Raw genomic sequence first — 15,600 nt, 5'->3', positions numbered from 1 at the left:
TGAGTTACAGTCCATGATAGACCTTTTTATAAGAAGCATTCAAGAACGCCGAGAGGCGGTGAGGCTGATGAGACATGATAAGTATACTTTAAGGGTGCAGGTCAATGAGGTGGCTACCGGGGCTCTTGCTCAATTTTATGAGGTGAAGTTTCTGAAGCTATCACTCGAGGAAGCTCTTAGCTCCATGAAAATTTTGGAGGTTAAGGCCTCATCACTCAAGTATGTGGTTATGGCAACCTCTACCTAGCATTTTGAAAGGGCGAAAAAACAGGTGGCCTTCTTTTACCCGAACTTATAATTGAGTCATATGGACTTGTTCTAGGTGATTTGAGATGGTCGGTTGGTAAATGATGAATAGTCCCCTGTATTTTGATCCTTTTATGAGTCCCTTTTTTTAGATATTAAAGTTATTTATTACCATTTTGTATGTTATTATTATTCGTACACCCCCTTTCTATGCTTGTATCTTGAATGATATTTTGCTAACGTGTCTTACTGCCAGGGGATCTGGGTCATCTACCGCCAAAGGGGGTGGTCTTGGTTCTCTATTAGGGTTTCAGCATGTTGATTGCCTTTAAGGGCGGCAAGGATCCTTCACGAGGATCTAGTGCTTGATTGCCTCTATGGACGACAAAGATCCCTCGTGAGAATCTAGCATTTGGTTGCCTTTATGGGAGACAATGATCCAGTGTTTGATTGCCTCTATGGGCGTAAAGGATCCCTTGTGAGGATCCAACATTTGATTGCCTTTATGGGCGACAAGGATCCCTCGTGAGGATCTAGCGTTTGATTGCCTCGATGGGCGGCAATGATCCTTTGTGAGGATCCAACAATTGATTTTCTCTATGGGTGGCAAGGATCCATCGTTTCACTATCTATATGGACGACAAGAATCATTCGTGAGGATCCAACATTTGATTGCCTTTAAGGGTAACCTTCTTCTGGACCTTTAAGCTTCCTAGAAAATGAATGAATAACAATGCAAATTCTTAAGAATAATAGGGTGAGGTGTCTCATTAAAAACCTTTTCCCCGAGTCAGGTGCAAAGAGAAAATAGTGCACCCCCATAAAAAACATGTCTTTACAAGCGGCAAAGACATAATGCTCGCCTAATTAGAAATAAGGACAAAGCAAATAAATAGTGGTAAAGAAAATAAACGAATATTGGTAAAGTAAATGGAACCATCTGCATTCTCTCTGGGCTTTTAATTTTCAATTTCCTCGCCAGTCTAAGGGGGGATTTTTCGCCTTCGTGAGCCTCTTCTGGTGGCTTTATTCGCGAATCATCCTTCATGGTATTTCAGATCTTTTTTGAGCTTAAGACTCTACGTAACACTTCTTGTAATTTTCCTGATCCCCTTGGATAACTCCCACTCGTCCATCAGAGAACAAGTATTTCATGCACAAATACAATTTTACAAGGCGACACCCAACTCATTAAAAGTCAATCTCCCTATAATCATATTGTAAGAATATCGGGCGTTAATAACCAGATACCCGACTTTTATCTATTTGGCTTGCTCTTGTGCTCCAAAGGTGGTCTTTAATATTATGTAGCCTTTCACTTACACAAGCTCCTCGAATAATCTAATTAGCGATCCATCGAAGGGCTTTAGGTCATATGGGTCTTGGCAAAGCCTCTCAAATGCATCCCATTATAGGATATACATGGAGCTTCATTGGTGTGCAAGAACTCCTCTGATCTTCCATACATCTCACATAAGAGTGATGGCCATGGAGTCATCATTGGGTGGGTGGATATAGGTTTCATCCTTCTCGGAGAAGGCGGTTTTGGTCACTGGCGTCTTCACTTTGCCTTCATCCACCTCATTGGATAGGTCTCTATATTCAATATTTGGCGGGCATACCTTTTGTGTGCGGGGTTGTAGAACCTTGTTTTGCAAGTGATATGCCTTTAACAAGAACAATATTTTGTTAGAGTATTGATGATGACAATTTATTCATGATGACAACTTATTTAACAAGTCAGGCATAAGTACTTAAACGGATAAATATGCAAACCTAAGTATGAAGGGTTTGACGTAATTGACTATCCAATGATGGAAACCAAGTGAAATATAAGATCAAGCCTCATATCAAGAGAACTCAAGCAAGTGTCTTCAAAAAGAAAGCATTTGAAAAAGTCTTGAAGTGCAAGCAAGTCCTGCCTTAGTTTGAGTGAATATTGTGTAAAGCAAAATGACACTGCAGCATGTTTATATGCTTTCCAAGACGTTTCCATGCATCTCATTGCGTTGTTTCCATGTCATTACGGCATGTTCATATGATTGCCAAGACGTTTCCATGCATCTGTCTGATGTTTACAAAGTCGTAAATATTTTCAATATGTACAATAATAACTTTTCGGTCGTAGCATTGGAAGATTATTGACCTGCATATCAAGGGGACATAATTTGGCACAACAAAAACATACGACGAAAGAAAAAGGATCGTCCTAACAACACACGAATTAGAACAGAAATGAATACAACTAATAAAATGGTAAATTATGTGGTTTATGTCGTTAGCCCGGACACAATCGAACAAAATGCCCCAATGTTGGAGCAAGTTTTACATGAACATTTATTTGTTTTCTTTAAGTTATTTATAATATGGTGAGATTTTGTAACCTTGTAATTTATAATATATTTTGGTTACAACATAAAGTTTTCACACACGAATAACACAAGACATAGTAAGAGACTACAACAACAAATAAAAAAACTTAATAGAAATAACAGATAAAAGTTCGTAACACCACAACATGTCTAAGAGATTACAACAATCAAAACAATGTTATTTGCTGCAAACATCATATCCCTAACATCGTTGTCATCTCTAACTCGCACCCACATATATTGCGTAACATTATTGTCATCTACAATTGAGATGTACGAAACAAGTCTCTCGATACTTTTAATTCATTCCCCATCCTTAATATCTTTGTCTAACCAACTTTTCAAACTCCTCTCAAGATGCTCAAAGTTTTGGATGTTCCAGAAAAACATTTTCATCTGAGATTTCGTTGTGGAATAACAAACATGCTCATATCTTTTAACAAGCATGATAGAGCTAGTGATGAAAATGAAAGAAGAATTTGAAATGAGGTGTGAATTATAACAAATGATAAGAGACACCTCTATTTATACTAAAAAAATTATGCTTGCACAATAGTGTCATAACAATTGGCGCGCCTCCTTTTTAAAATTATACACTAACGCTAATTGAATTAGCAACACCATATTGAGTCGTCAATCCAATTGGTGTCTCCTCTTAAGAAAGTAGAGTTATCGTCAATTCATCTACAATAGTATTTATTCTATTTAATCCAATTCTAAAAGTGGGATATTTTAGAGAGAGAAATTAAAAGATGGTTTATTTTAAAAATTAATTTTAAAAAATGGATTATTCGAATAAAAATATTCAGATATTACAAAACTGAATCCTTTTCTAATAAGGAAGGAGTTTTATATGTACCTACTCCTTCGGCATGAAATACAACTCTAACATGAATATCATTTATAATTTGATGAATGGAATATCAAAAGGATTAACGTGATGACATTCTAAGCATCTCTACGGAATCAACTTATGACTTACTGTTTAAATTATACAGATAGATCATAATTAATTTAGTTAGATTCGAAAAGAATCGAAGCTAAAGCTAATCAATAGAGGAACTAATTAATTACTGAAGCAAACTTCAAGCCTGATATAAAAAAGAGAGAACGTAAATTCATATATTTCAGTCGGCAGTTAGCAAGGAAATCCAACTTTGTGTCTTTTGTAACTTTCTATCAAAGAAGAACAACAATTAAGGTGTATTTTATATTGCACCACTTTGATTAATGATAGTAAATCAATTTTTAAAAGTCACTTTCAAATACCCAACAATCTCATCCTAGTTTTTTCAAATTTATCTAAGAATAAACATCACAATCTCGGCAAACATTACCTATTTACCAAGTTGTCTGTGAAATAACAGCCTGATTAGAAAAGATCACTGTCTGTGATATCTAATTAATCTGAAAACGAAATCACAATCTTGGAAAACATTTGCATATTACCAATTGTCTATGAAAAATTAAACAAATCATTATAGATGATTTGACAGAAGAGGTGTCATCATAACAAGCAAAGTTGATATGCGACACTCACTAATTCTACATTGCTTCATAGAGAAAGTTACAACAAGAGATAGCATCTTGTTCATGACTTTCCATTATGACGAACACATCACTTGCTTGAAAATAAAGTTATACTTTTCTTATCAAAGTACAACACCACCTTTTCTTTCCCACACAACAAACAGAATCTCACCCAAGAAAACAGGAAGAAACATAAGCAAACCAGAAACAGTTTTCATAAATGTAATTTATACATGGTCTAAAACTCCAAATCAGCCCATGGCATACTTCTGAGTCCAGCTGCGTGCAGTTGCTTCATACTTGGTCCTGTCGGTTTTGTACATGTGAGCAATCTCTGGTACAAGCGGGTCATCAGGATTTGGATCAGTCAGCAATGAGCAGATAGAAAGCAGTACCTGGTATGCCAAGCAAAGCACAATGATAATTATAGAACTTATTTTAAAATTCATCTTAATATAACGGCGCATAGAGGAATGAATTCCACATTAAATAAATGATAGTGATCAATTCAATTGTATAAAGAAGTTTGGAGACTGATGGCAATGTTGGAATAAGAATAAGATTTTCAATTCTTACACAACATACAAGACAAAATAAAATTACCAATAGCAGAAACACAATCCATGCAAAATTATGCCATGTTTGCATGCCTGCTCCAATAAAAAATACTTGACACTGCCATGTAGCATCGGGCACAAAGAAATACAAAACCAGTCTATATAATTAGTTTGACACTTAGGCTGTAGATAGATCAACCAACCACAGCTAATAGCCAATCTTCTTGATATACAGGGGAATGGATGGAAATAGTGAAACCTTGTAAGCCATACCAGTGAAGGAGACAATGGTAGAGGACTAAAGGCTGGGTAGAGCTGTGATTCCATCCAATGTTCTAACATTGTGAGCAAGGGCACAGAAAGGGAGGTGGCCAAGTAGTTACTGCCTAGAGATACAAGAGGTAGAACACCACCATAACTATATTTTTAGGGATGTATGCATTTTGGGTTAGAGGGGTGTTTGGAAGAGTTTTTATGAGCTTAACTTATTTCATTAATACTTAAGTATTTGAAAGAGCATCAGAAAATAATTTATGGCATGCCGCAAGGATGTCAATAGCTGCCAATAGCAGGGAGCAGGAGCAGATGGCCACAAGTCTCCAGATGTGGAGTCGGATATTAGAGTTGTGATTACTGCAGCACCAAATCAAGACAAATAAAAGTCCCAATAGTGGCCAACTGGCAGTCACTAACAAGGTTGTCAAGATCAAACGTGAGATTAAGATGATATGATTTTCTTCTTCAACCCCAAAATACAGACCGAAGAAACTGAGATGATAAAATCTTGTGATACTTACATGACACATTCTTTAAAAAAAAACTAGAAGCATAGTCAATGAATCACATGTATAATGTATTCAAGAAAATAATAAAATATAAGCCAAGAAATTTTTGTGAAAAAATCCAATCCAATAGAAGACCTAAACAATCAGTTCAGCCCAGTCAGAATATAGGATCTATATCCAATCTGTGTGTGCCTAGAAATCAGCACAAATTCAGAAAATATTGATCATCTAGACTAGCAGATTAAGAAAATAATGTGGGAGGGAGACATCAAAATGAAGGACTAGAAGAAACAAAGAACACAACAAAGATGGAAAAAATGAAAAAGGGAGGTCAGGCATATATAATATATTTAAATACAACTTCAAAAGACAGGAAAATAATATGTAGCCCAAATGAAGGATGAGTGCAATTTTTCAATCCGAACAAAAAAGAAGGATGAGAGAAAAATGAGGAGGCTGGGCAGCAGCTCCAAGTTTTCATAAAACAATTTTAGGGTTGCAAGTGGACTAGGCCAAAGATATAAAATCAAAAAAAAAACTACTACACAATTCGTAGCACCTGATATATTCAAGCTTTGGACAAAAAGCGTATACATACATAGATGCACACAAAAGGCAAACCACACCATCAAACGTGATTATTTAACTAATAATGATTCTACCACCGTCCAACACTAGAACGTTGAACCAATGCCTTCGCCGGTTTAATGTCTGATCTTGTTTTGATTACCTCAGCCCAACCAAAACATATCTAACTTAAATGGAAACATCTAACAATATGAGAAATAACTTATATGTAGTCCAAATTATGCCATAATAATAACATTGCAAGCCCAATGAAAAAATATGAGCCATAAATGTTTTACAAAGCGTTTCCTTCTTTTGGTATTTTTCCCATAAAATTATTGTTCCTCTTTAGTCAATGAAGTTAAGAATGTTGATACTTTCTGTAAATATCCATATCAAATTTAACATGCTATTCAAACATAAATATCCATACTCGGAAAACGTCAAACTTAAAAGGAAAGAAAGGCAAAACAAAACCTTAGAGATGGTCAGTGCAGGGCTCCATTGCTCCTTCAGGATATCAAGACAAATACTCCCGTTGCTATTGATGTTCGGATGAAAGACCTTAGTCCTGAATGCAACCTGGTATAATAAAATAAACACCATCAACATACAATAAACAACACAAACAAAACCCCAATAATATTCACATCCATTACCTTAGGAGGCTTGAAAGGATAATCTGGAGGAAAATGAATGGTAACCAAAAAAACACCTCCAGCATACGGACTATCAGCCGGACCCATAATTGTTGCTTGCCAATGGAACATGTCTTCGGCAACCGGACCTATAAATGAACAAAAACACAACCAAATCCAAACTCAAACATTAATCACACACTTAAATAAAACAACGTCTAGCACCACCACAACAACAAAAAAACCCAATTCACTATGTTTCGTTTTCTTCATTTAATTTCACCCTTGCAAGGGCAGCATCAGTATAGCATAAAATCACAAATTCATATCAACAAAAAGCTACCTGCGCTGCAGGACGTAGGTGGATCTTTCTGCAAGTCCTTGAGCTCCTTGAGGATGCGCTTGGAAGCCATGGAAGCGACTTAGGAGTTTCAGATCTGAATGAAAAACGAGATCAGAACGGAACCCTAGAAATGAAAAATGAGAGAAACAAAAGAAAAGAGAAAGAACTAATAATGGTTAACCTTAAGGTGAGGCTATGGGAGGATACGGAATGAGAGATCCAACAAGAACAGACGCAGCGTGAATCCCTCACTCGCCTTCCCAATCCCAACCCCTTCTTTTTTATATTTCACCTTTTCTTCACAAAACAGAACAAAGGCTGCTCGATATTACCCACAAATCAACATTTTCTCATCCATTTATACTCTCTCCAAATTACTATATTGTCCATTTCTTCCTTTTTTTATCCATCTTTTGTCCCTTATGCAAATATGATTTTCTTTTTCCTTCATGGGAATCATTATCCATATATGGACCCTTCCATTAAAGTTTTTCAAGGCAATTAAGTAAACTACTTATTTTTAAATTTGGCTTAAATATATCAATTGTCCTTGTAAGTTATCGAATTTTTTATTTTTGTATCTGTATCATTTTTTTTAAATCTCCCAATGTTAAAATTCATTTGGTATTCGTCCTTAACTTTAAAATCCACAACAAAACTCACATGTAAAAAGGATTAAAATCTTTTTTTACCCGCAAGATTTTGTTGTGGATTTTAACATTAACAAATTATTCTTTAAAAAAATATACAGAGACGAAAATCAAAAATTCGTTAACTTATTAAGACAATTTACGTATTTAAGTCTTTACAAATTTATTTACCACTAATACTGAGTGTTTGTTTGTTGGAATACTTCAATCTTAGTGCTAGTTGCTACATATGAAGACTTCGAGTGAGAGAGAAAGAGAAAAATTACGACCAGAATTTCATCAAGTGAAAAAGCTTATGCACAAGGGTTGTATTTATAGAACTACTTGTATGGGTTGCGTGTAAAAAAGGCTCAACTTAAGTGCATCGTATAATAATAATAATAATAATAATAATAATAATAATAACTATTATTATAATACATCTATTTTATTATTATTATATATAACAACTATTATTATAATAATAATAATAATAAAAATAATAATAATATTATTATTAACTGTTATTATTATTATATTATATGGTATTTTATATTCCACTTAAGCATATTGTACCTTATAGTGTTCCATAGTTCTCTCAAGTACATTGTACTTTATGGTGTTTCTTATTTATTATATTTATCATCAATTTGTCCTTATGAGTGTGATTAGGGCTCGACAACGGGCCGGGTTGGGCGGTTTCGGGCCTAAAAGCCTCACCCATCCCAACCCGCGGTTAAACCATATAACCCCATTTTCGCCCATTTTTGTAATCGGTTTGGACGGGTTGGGTTAGGACGGGTTGCGGGTTATGCAATCGGTTTAATCGGTTTTATTGGGTTGATATTATTTTGAGCCCAATAATACATTTTGATAATATTTTGAGCTACAAATTACTACAATTTAGATTCAAAATAAATTCAAAGTATCAAAAACTTCAATCCAAAATAACAACTGTTATGCTACTTCCACACAGTGAGAGGTTCATGTGTTCTACAAGATTGTCTTGGAGACAACAGATCCCTGACATGGCCCATGTAAACTTCCAACATACTCATTGAAAAAGTAAAAGAGGACGAAGCATCCATTGAAGCATCCATTGACGCTTGACGAAAGAGTTCTTCAATAGCTCGAGGAATAATCCCTAACTGCTCATTTGTACCATCCTAAAATTAATCATATACAATCAGAAACCACAACATACATTGGATAACATTAAGAAGAAAGAAGAAAGGAGGATACCATAAAAGATCCATTAAAATAATAGATCCTGCATCCATTGTTATGGGTCTTTCAATCTTCTCTATCTGTTCTACTGAATGGATAGATCTTTCAATGCCACCATGCATACATATAATTTTCTTTTCAATAAGAGCAGCGAGTGGAAGATGGTTAAAAAGTTTATTGAATCTTGTCCATGCCCATATGCCGTCATTTTCACCCTACAAGCACCTAGTTAGCTGCAGAATTGAATCTAAAAACACAATCAAAACAAGTATGTCTTCGCCTTTACCATTCGTTCAATGCACTCTATACGAAAACCAAATAATGCATTTATGTCAGCAGCTTCATAATTTCCACGTATCAAGTGAACATTGTCAGGATATTCAATATGTACAATCACAAGAACAACAATAAAAGTCAATTATAACGACAATGGATGCTTAAACGTTAACGTTAACTAGAAAATGAGTTATTTACACGACAAACTGAAACAAACCAAGGCTGCATTTGGATTGGCTTATGAACAACGTATTTTAACTTATCTATTGACATAGGCACTTGTTCGATAGTAGTTTATGAAAATAGGAGGTTGTGACATGTCCATAAGATGTTTACATTTTATTTCAATAAGCACACCATTATAGGTTATAGGAAAACAATTTAATTATGTTTTCTCTTGGATTATAGAAATGGCTTATACATAAGCGTTAATCCAATCAACAATTAATTAAGTTGTTTATCCAAATTCACCTCAAGGGATGAATTAAACTATTGTGTTAAGAAACAAACTGCACATATTAACTTAACACACAACATCACCCTGCATGTTTTACTGCAAATCACAATAAAAGTAAACATTTCTACAAATGGTTTTTGGATGGAAACATTTTTTTACATGTTGTAGAGTGCAGATGCAACAAACCATTCAGAAGAAGTGCATGTTGAAATCCACATTTCAAAGGAAAGGAATATTTTTATAGCCAATCAAATAGGGCCTCAAGTGCACAATAACTGTATTTTAAAGGTTGAAATTGAAACCCTGATACTAAGTGCACAATAACATCCACCAGGGCCTCAAGTGTATCTAACGTAAAATTTCTTGATGTATCTATAAGATGTACCAACAAATACTCTTAATAAGAATATGATGATCTGCTTTCCAAGGAGTTGTTAATTGAAAAAAAGATGTATGGTTGACATTTTATAATATGATAGTTTAAGACTCGAATGTTCGATCTAAATTCTAATTGACGCACAGGAATAAAAATATCCATGATTAGATAGTGTAACAGAGATAGAGAAGGGCTGACTAGTACTATAAGCTATTTTGGCAAAGGAATGTTAATCTACCCTTTATACATGTAATAGACTTACGTGATGTCTCCTGCGGTTGAAGGAAATCCATATTCATCAAATAGTCGCATCAAATCACCAAACTGACCATGAAGATCACCAAATACTTTGACAGGAGCTTTCAGCTGAAGAACAGTTGGTTCGTGCATAAATATTTGCTCAGCAGCATAGCAAAGCTCACCCACTTCATAAGAATCCAAGAAGAACCGCCTATTTGCAGGCGCTTTCCAGTTGCGAGGCCTGAGCAAATTTGAAATTATCTGGCAAGAAGAGAATGACAAAAGTGATTATCTAGTATACTATATGATAATTAAATGGGTAGCCGTGTTAGGTTCAAACAATATAAAGGAAGAAGAATGTGCATCAGATAATGCTTGCCTTTTTATGTAAACCCTGAGGGGATTTCTGCCTGGTGAACTTTTTTGTAGGATATGGTGAATCACTGTTTATGGGAAGCATGCGTCTGCTTTCATTTTCAAATTGATCGAGTGACAATTGTCTCACCATTCCACCTAGGTTACCTATAGCCTCTTTAGCAACTACAACCTGCAATAAAATTATATTAATTTGCATCCTTGAGAGATATTCCATCAGTTATAAGCAAGGATTCCAAGCACATACAACTCTAGGATGAAGGTGAACATCTCCCTCTGTGTCACTTCCATCTGCAACTGTGTCTGCAGCATGTGAGTTGTCATCTGACACAGATGTTTCATCAGCGGGACTACTTGATATAGCTTGCACAGATTGCCAAACAGCACTAGCTGCCTCAGCTTCAGCAGCTGATGCCTCCTTCAGTTTCTCCAGAGAATATTTGTCCAAGCTGGTAAAATCAACACATATCAAATTGTCATAAAATTTAAATAGTTTGTGCACAAGAATGATAAGCTAGAAGTGTTTAGCTTCTAAAAAAGAAAAACAAATAACATACCCTGGGCCACCAAATGACGGGGTTTCTGGTCCATCATCCAAACTTGGTGTGTCTCCATTATAATTTAAAAATTGGCTATTTGAAAAAAGTCATTAACAGATAAAATAACATGAAAATAGATGATAGCTATTTGAGTTGAAAATGAAATGCACTGAATTTCTACAACGACTTAAGAATGTTTGGATAACTTACTTCAGCTTATTAACCAACATAATTTACTTTTAATTATAAGTTCAACAAGATAATTTGTAAAAACAATTTGAAAGGTCCTAAGAAAAGCACTTAAAGTATGAAAAAAAGCAATAAATGGTGCAAGCTCTTACTTGTTTTCTGCTTTAGTCAAGTCATAATCAGAAACAACACCAACCTGCAGAGAATAAAGAACAATTCAGAAATAATTTTGATGACAATCCTGCAATTCAGTTTATAGCACACATTACCTAACTGGAGTGTATAGCAATCCTGCAACAAGACAATCCTGCAATCCTGCAATTCAGAAATAATAAAGAACAATTTAGACAAGTCATAATCAGAAACAACACCAACCTAACTGGAGTGTATAGCACACATTAACCGAATTAACCTTAACATCATACACTCCATGTCTAACCATATCACTTCTATGTCATCACTCATTCTTTTCCATCCCTTGCTGAACCATGTCTCACACGCCAATTCAGTTTCATAACATAGGTCAACAATTTGGTTATCTTCAGTTCGGTTCAAGTGCATTTCACAATGGGAAGCAAATAAATAACTCAAAGTCTCAACAATCAATCAATATAATTACCAAATATGAAGACAGTTAAAGGAGTTGCAACTTGCAAGGTGCAGCATTTCAACCATTTTGGCACAAACACTTTACATCCTCAATAAACAACAATATAATAAAGTTTCTTTAATTTCACAATTTTTCTAGAAATTGCTCAGCATAAAACTGTTGAAGACTAAATCCAATCAAAATAATGCGTATAAAACTCCAAAAATCATCAACCACATGAAATTCATAGGTACGTTACGGTGCGTTTCCGAGCATCATCCGAAAAACCTCATACTCCACCGTATATAAAAACCTAGGTGGTGAACGGTGATTGAATACATACCGGAACGGAATTAGCGGTGAGTGTGTTGGCGGAAAAGAGCGGCGAGCCACGAAACGTTGGAAGATGAGCTGAGGTGTGGAAGCAGCGGAAACCGAAAGCGGCGCGTGGATTGAAAATTGGGCGGTGAGTGGTGAGAGTTGAAGGTGGTGGGTGGTGAATGATGGTGGTGGAACGATGTTGAGAATTGAAGCTAGAATATTTTCATGGAGGTGCGGCTGTGAGTGAGAGAACAAAAAATGCTTTGGCTGTGAGTGAGAGAACAGGAAATACAGAATGAAATTTCTGCTGGAAAACCCTAGGTAGGAGGTATCTCAATTGGGCGGGTTAGGGTATCCGCGGTTCAGAATTTTGAACCCGACCCGCCCATATAAACCCAATTGAAACTGCTATATTTTAATCACTGGCCCGATAGACCGTTTGAACCTGCCCATTTCGGTTTTCTTTTTCGGTTACCGGCGGATTTGGCCGGGTGAACGGTTCTTGTCCACCCCTAAGTGTGATCATGTAGGTTCGCGTGACGTTGACAATTATATTAAATCATATATTTAATATAATAAATAATGAGCGATATCTAGCAACACATCACTGTTACCCAAGTCACGAAAATGTCATGTGATCTGACAAAATATTTTTGTGATAATATTATTGTGTATAATTACCTTTTTGTCCTCGTGTTTATATCGAACATAAGGCATATGTCGTGTCACCCTTGTCTAATTCAATATTGGACCCTTAGACATTTATCTTGTTACGCATAATTGGCAGATTCCATCTAAGTCACTTGTGTCCCTTAACATATTTTGTGGAGTACCCATCAACTATCTTTATGGTCATTCAGTTACAAACAATGTTTGATCAGTAATAAAGTACTTGACTCTACATTTAGGGTCCATAGGGGTTTCACATCGAAGGGTGGTGTACACCACTATCACCATGAGAATAACTTATAACATTTTGCATAACTTTCTATGTAGTATTCTCATAGCGGGTCAATCCAGTATAAATATTACTCATAATATTCATACATATGTGAAGACTTGATAATTTTTTATCCATGAGATGTGATCATCGGTCTATCCACATAATACTCTCAATGTTTTAATGTCATCCCACTTCACATAAAGCTCGACTACAGATACTTTAAGAATAATATCCTTATGTTTAATGGGGTCTCATGATTAAGTCACACTTATCATTTCATTAAACGGACTGACTATTCTAGGGACTTTATCATTTTGAAAAGAAAAAAAAAACATAATAAATAATTATCTTTTTAATTATTAATAAATAATTCGATACAAGTACCGAAACTATTGGCCTATAGGGCTTACACCAACAATCTTCCACTAGCACTATATCCAATCAGATATACCTCTAATACCCATAAGATCTAGTATGGTCATCATGTTTCTGATGCGCATGAGGTTTTGTCAGTGGGTCAACGACATTGTCAAGTGTTTGTACTTTGTATATCTTCACATTTCCTCTATTTATTATCTCTCGAATAAGATGATATCGCCTAAGTATGTTTTTAGATCATTGGTGAGATCCAGGCTCATTCGCTTGTGCGATAACACCATTCTTATCACAAAAGAGATCAATGGGAACCACAATGCTAGAGACTAAGCCAAGTTCACTAATGAACTTCTTGATCCAAACAGTTTCCTTTGTTGTATTTGAGGCAGCAATGTACTTGGCCTTAGTTGTAGAATCAGCAATTGTATCTTGCTTTGAATTTTTCCAGCTCACAACTCCACCATTTAAGCAAAACACATAACCAGATTGCGATCTAAAGTCATTATTACCTGTCTAAAAGCTAGAATTGGTGTTTCCAATTACAGCGAGCTCTTTATGAACTCCATATATCAAGAATGAGTCTTTAGTCCTTCTTAAGTACTTAAGGATATTCTTGAAAGCAATCCAATAAGTATCATCGGGATCAGATCGATACCTACTTTTTGCACTTAAAGCATACGAGACATATGGTTGAGTACATAACATGTCATACATGATAGATCATATTGTAGATGCATATGGAACCTTATTCATGTGATCCCTTTCTTCCTTGGGATCCTATTTAAGGGGATTGTGTTTTTGATAGACACGTGCTATGTTGCATAAGTATGAATCCTTTCTTGGAATCATGCATATTAAAGCATCTCAACACTTTGTCTATGTATCTACTATGACTTAGGCCAAGTAGTTTTTGTGATCTATCTCTATAGATCTTAATTTCTAGTATATAGGTTGCTTCATCTAGATCCTTCATAGAAAAGCATTTCCCTAGCCAAGTTTTCACTTGTTGCAAGGTAGGGACATCATTTCCAATGAGTAACATGTCATCTACATATAATATCATGAAGACGATCACACTTCCACTAACCTTCTTATAGACACAAAGTTCATCTTTGTTTTTTTATGAATCCATATTGTTTTACTGTTTCATCAAAACTAAGATTCCAGCTTCTGGAAGCTTTCTTCAATCCATAGATTGGTCAGTGTAACTTGCATACTTTTTGGGCTTTTTTTGGTATGTCAAATCCTTCAGGTTGTGTCATGTACACATTCTCAAGAAGATTCTCATTAAGGAAAGCAGTCTTGACATCCATCTGTCATATTTCATAATCATGATATGCAGCGATAGCAAGTAAAATTTGAACATATTTAAGCATTACAACTAGTGAAAAGGTTTCATCACAGTCTACACCATGAATTTTCTTATAGCCCTTAGCAACCAGTCTTGCTTTATAGGTATGTACCTTATCATCCATGCAGTCTTATTTTTGAAGACCCATTTACATCCTATAAAATTAACTTCTACAGGAGGCTCTACCAAGGTCCAAACCTAGTTTGTGTACATGGAATTCATTCCAGATTTCATGGCTTCTAGCCACTTCTCAAACTCGGGACTAGTGATAGCCTCTTGGTAGGTCACATGCTTATCTCGATTCATAAGTAATACATCACATTGATCAGTTACAAGATAACCATGTCTCTCAGGTTAGTAATGTATCATGTTTGACCTACATTGGTCTTGTTCTACTTGAGTGGGTTGCTCTTTCACAACTACTTGTGTTTCTTGCTCGAGTTCCTCCATAGGTGTATAAATGCTTTCTGAGTCTTGAATTTCTTCAAGCTCTACTTTCCTCCCACTGATTCCTTTGGAAATAAAGTCCTTTTCCATGAATACTCTCGTTCAAGCGACAAACACTTTGCTCTCATAAGGATTGTAGAAGTAATACCTTTTTGCTTCTACTACATACCCCACAAATAAGTATTTGTCAGATATGGGCTCAAGCTTAGTTGAAATTTGTCGTTTCAC

The 15,600-nt window shown here is 35.5% G+C and overlaps 2 protein-coding genes across 2 annotated transcripts; both read right to left on the bottom strand.

The window, feature by feature from the left end:
* Positions 1-4,106: 4,106 nt before the first annotated feature.
* On the bottom strand, positions 4,107-7,390 carry LOC127127276 (ubiquitin-conjugating enzyme E2 28). The gene is made up of 5 exons (XM_051056427.1): positions 7,220-7,390; positions 7,039-7,132; positions 6,717-6,844; positions 6,535-6,639; positions 4,107-4,543 (listed from the first exon to the last, which is right to left on the bottom strand). The coding sequence occupies exons 2-5, from the start codon at positions 7,106-7,108 to the stop codon at positions 4,400-4,402; spliced, it is 447 nt and encodes a 148-aa protein (XP_050912384.1). The 5' UTR covers positions 7,109-7,132; positions 7,220-7,390; the 3' UTR covers positions 4,107-4,399.
* A 2,575-nt stretch (positions 7,391-9,965) lies between these two features.
* LOC127130989 (serine/threonine-protein phosphatase BSL1) lies at positions 9,966-15,049 on the bottom strand. Its single transcript, XM_051059940.1, has 10 exons — positions 15,038-15,049; positions 14,792-14,887; positions 12,224-12,523; positions 11,611-11,661; positions 11,499-11,542; positions 11,176-11,250; positions 10,866-11,067; positions 10,623-10,790; positions 10,266-10,504; positions 9,966-9,999 (listed from the first exon to the last, which is right to left on the bottom strand). The coding sequence occupies exons 1-10, from the start codon at positions 15,047-15,049 to the stop codon at positions 9,966-9,968; spliced, it is 1,221 nt and encodes a 406-aa protein (XP_050915897.1).
* Positions 15,050-15,600: the final 551 nt, after the last annotated feature.

The sequence above is a fragment of the Lathyrus oleraceus genome, chromosome 3 (genome assembly GCF_024323335.1).
Source record: "Lathyrus oleraceus cultivar Zhongwan6 chromosome 3, CAAS_Psat_ZW6_1.0, whole genome shotgun sequence".
NCBI lineage: Eukaryota > Viridiplantae > Streptophyta > Magnoliopsida > Fabales > Fabaceae > Lathyrus > Lathyrus oleraceus.
Note: the sequence above shows the minus strand (reverse complement) of the source record. Positions and strands in the feature narration are given on the sequence as shown.

Coding starts and splice junctions, on each gene's coding strand:
- LOC127127276 (XM_051056427.1), bottom strand. CDS start 7,108: ATGGCTTCCAAGCGCATCCTCAAGGAGCTCAAGGACTTGCAGAAAGAT. Junction 6,845..7,038: donor ACCTACGTCCTGCAGCGCAG/GTAGCTTTTTGT, acceptor GTTCATTTATAG/GTCCGGTTGCCGAAGACATG. Junction 4,544..6,534: donor CTGCACTGACCATCTCTAAG/GTTTTGTTTTGC, acceptor TTGGCATACCAG/GTACTGCTTTCTATCTGCTC.
- LOC127130989 (XM_051059940.1), bottom strand. Junction 11,251..11,498: donor TTGACTAAAGCAGAAAACAA/GTAAGAGCTTGC, acceptor TTTTTCAAATAG/CCAATTTTTAAATTATAATG. Junction 10,505..10,622: donor CTCAGGGTTTACATAAAAAG/GCAAGCATTATC, acceptor TCTTCTTGCCAG/ATAATTTCAAATTTGCTCAG.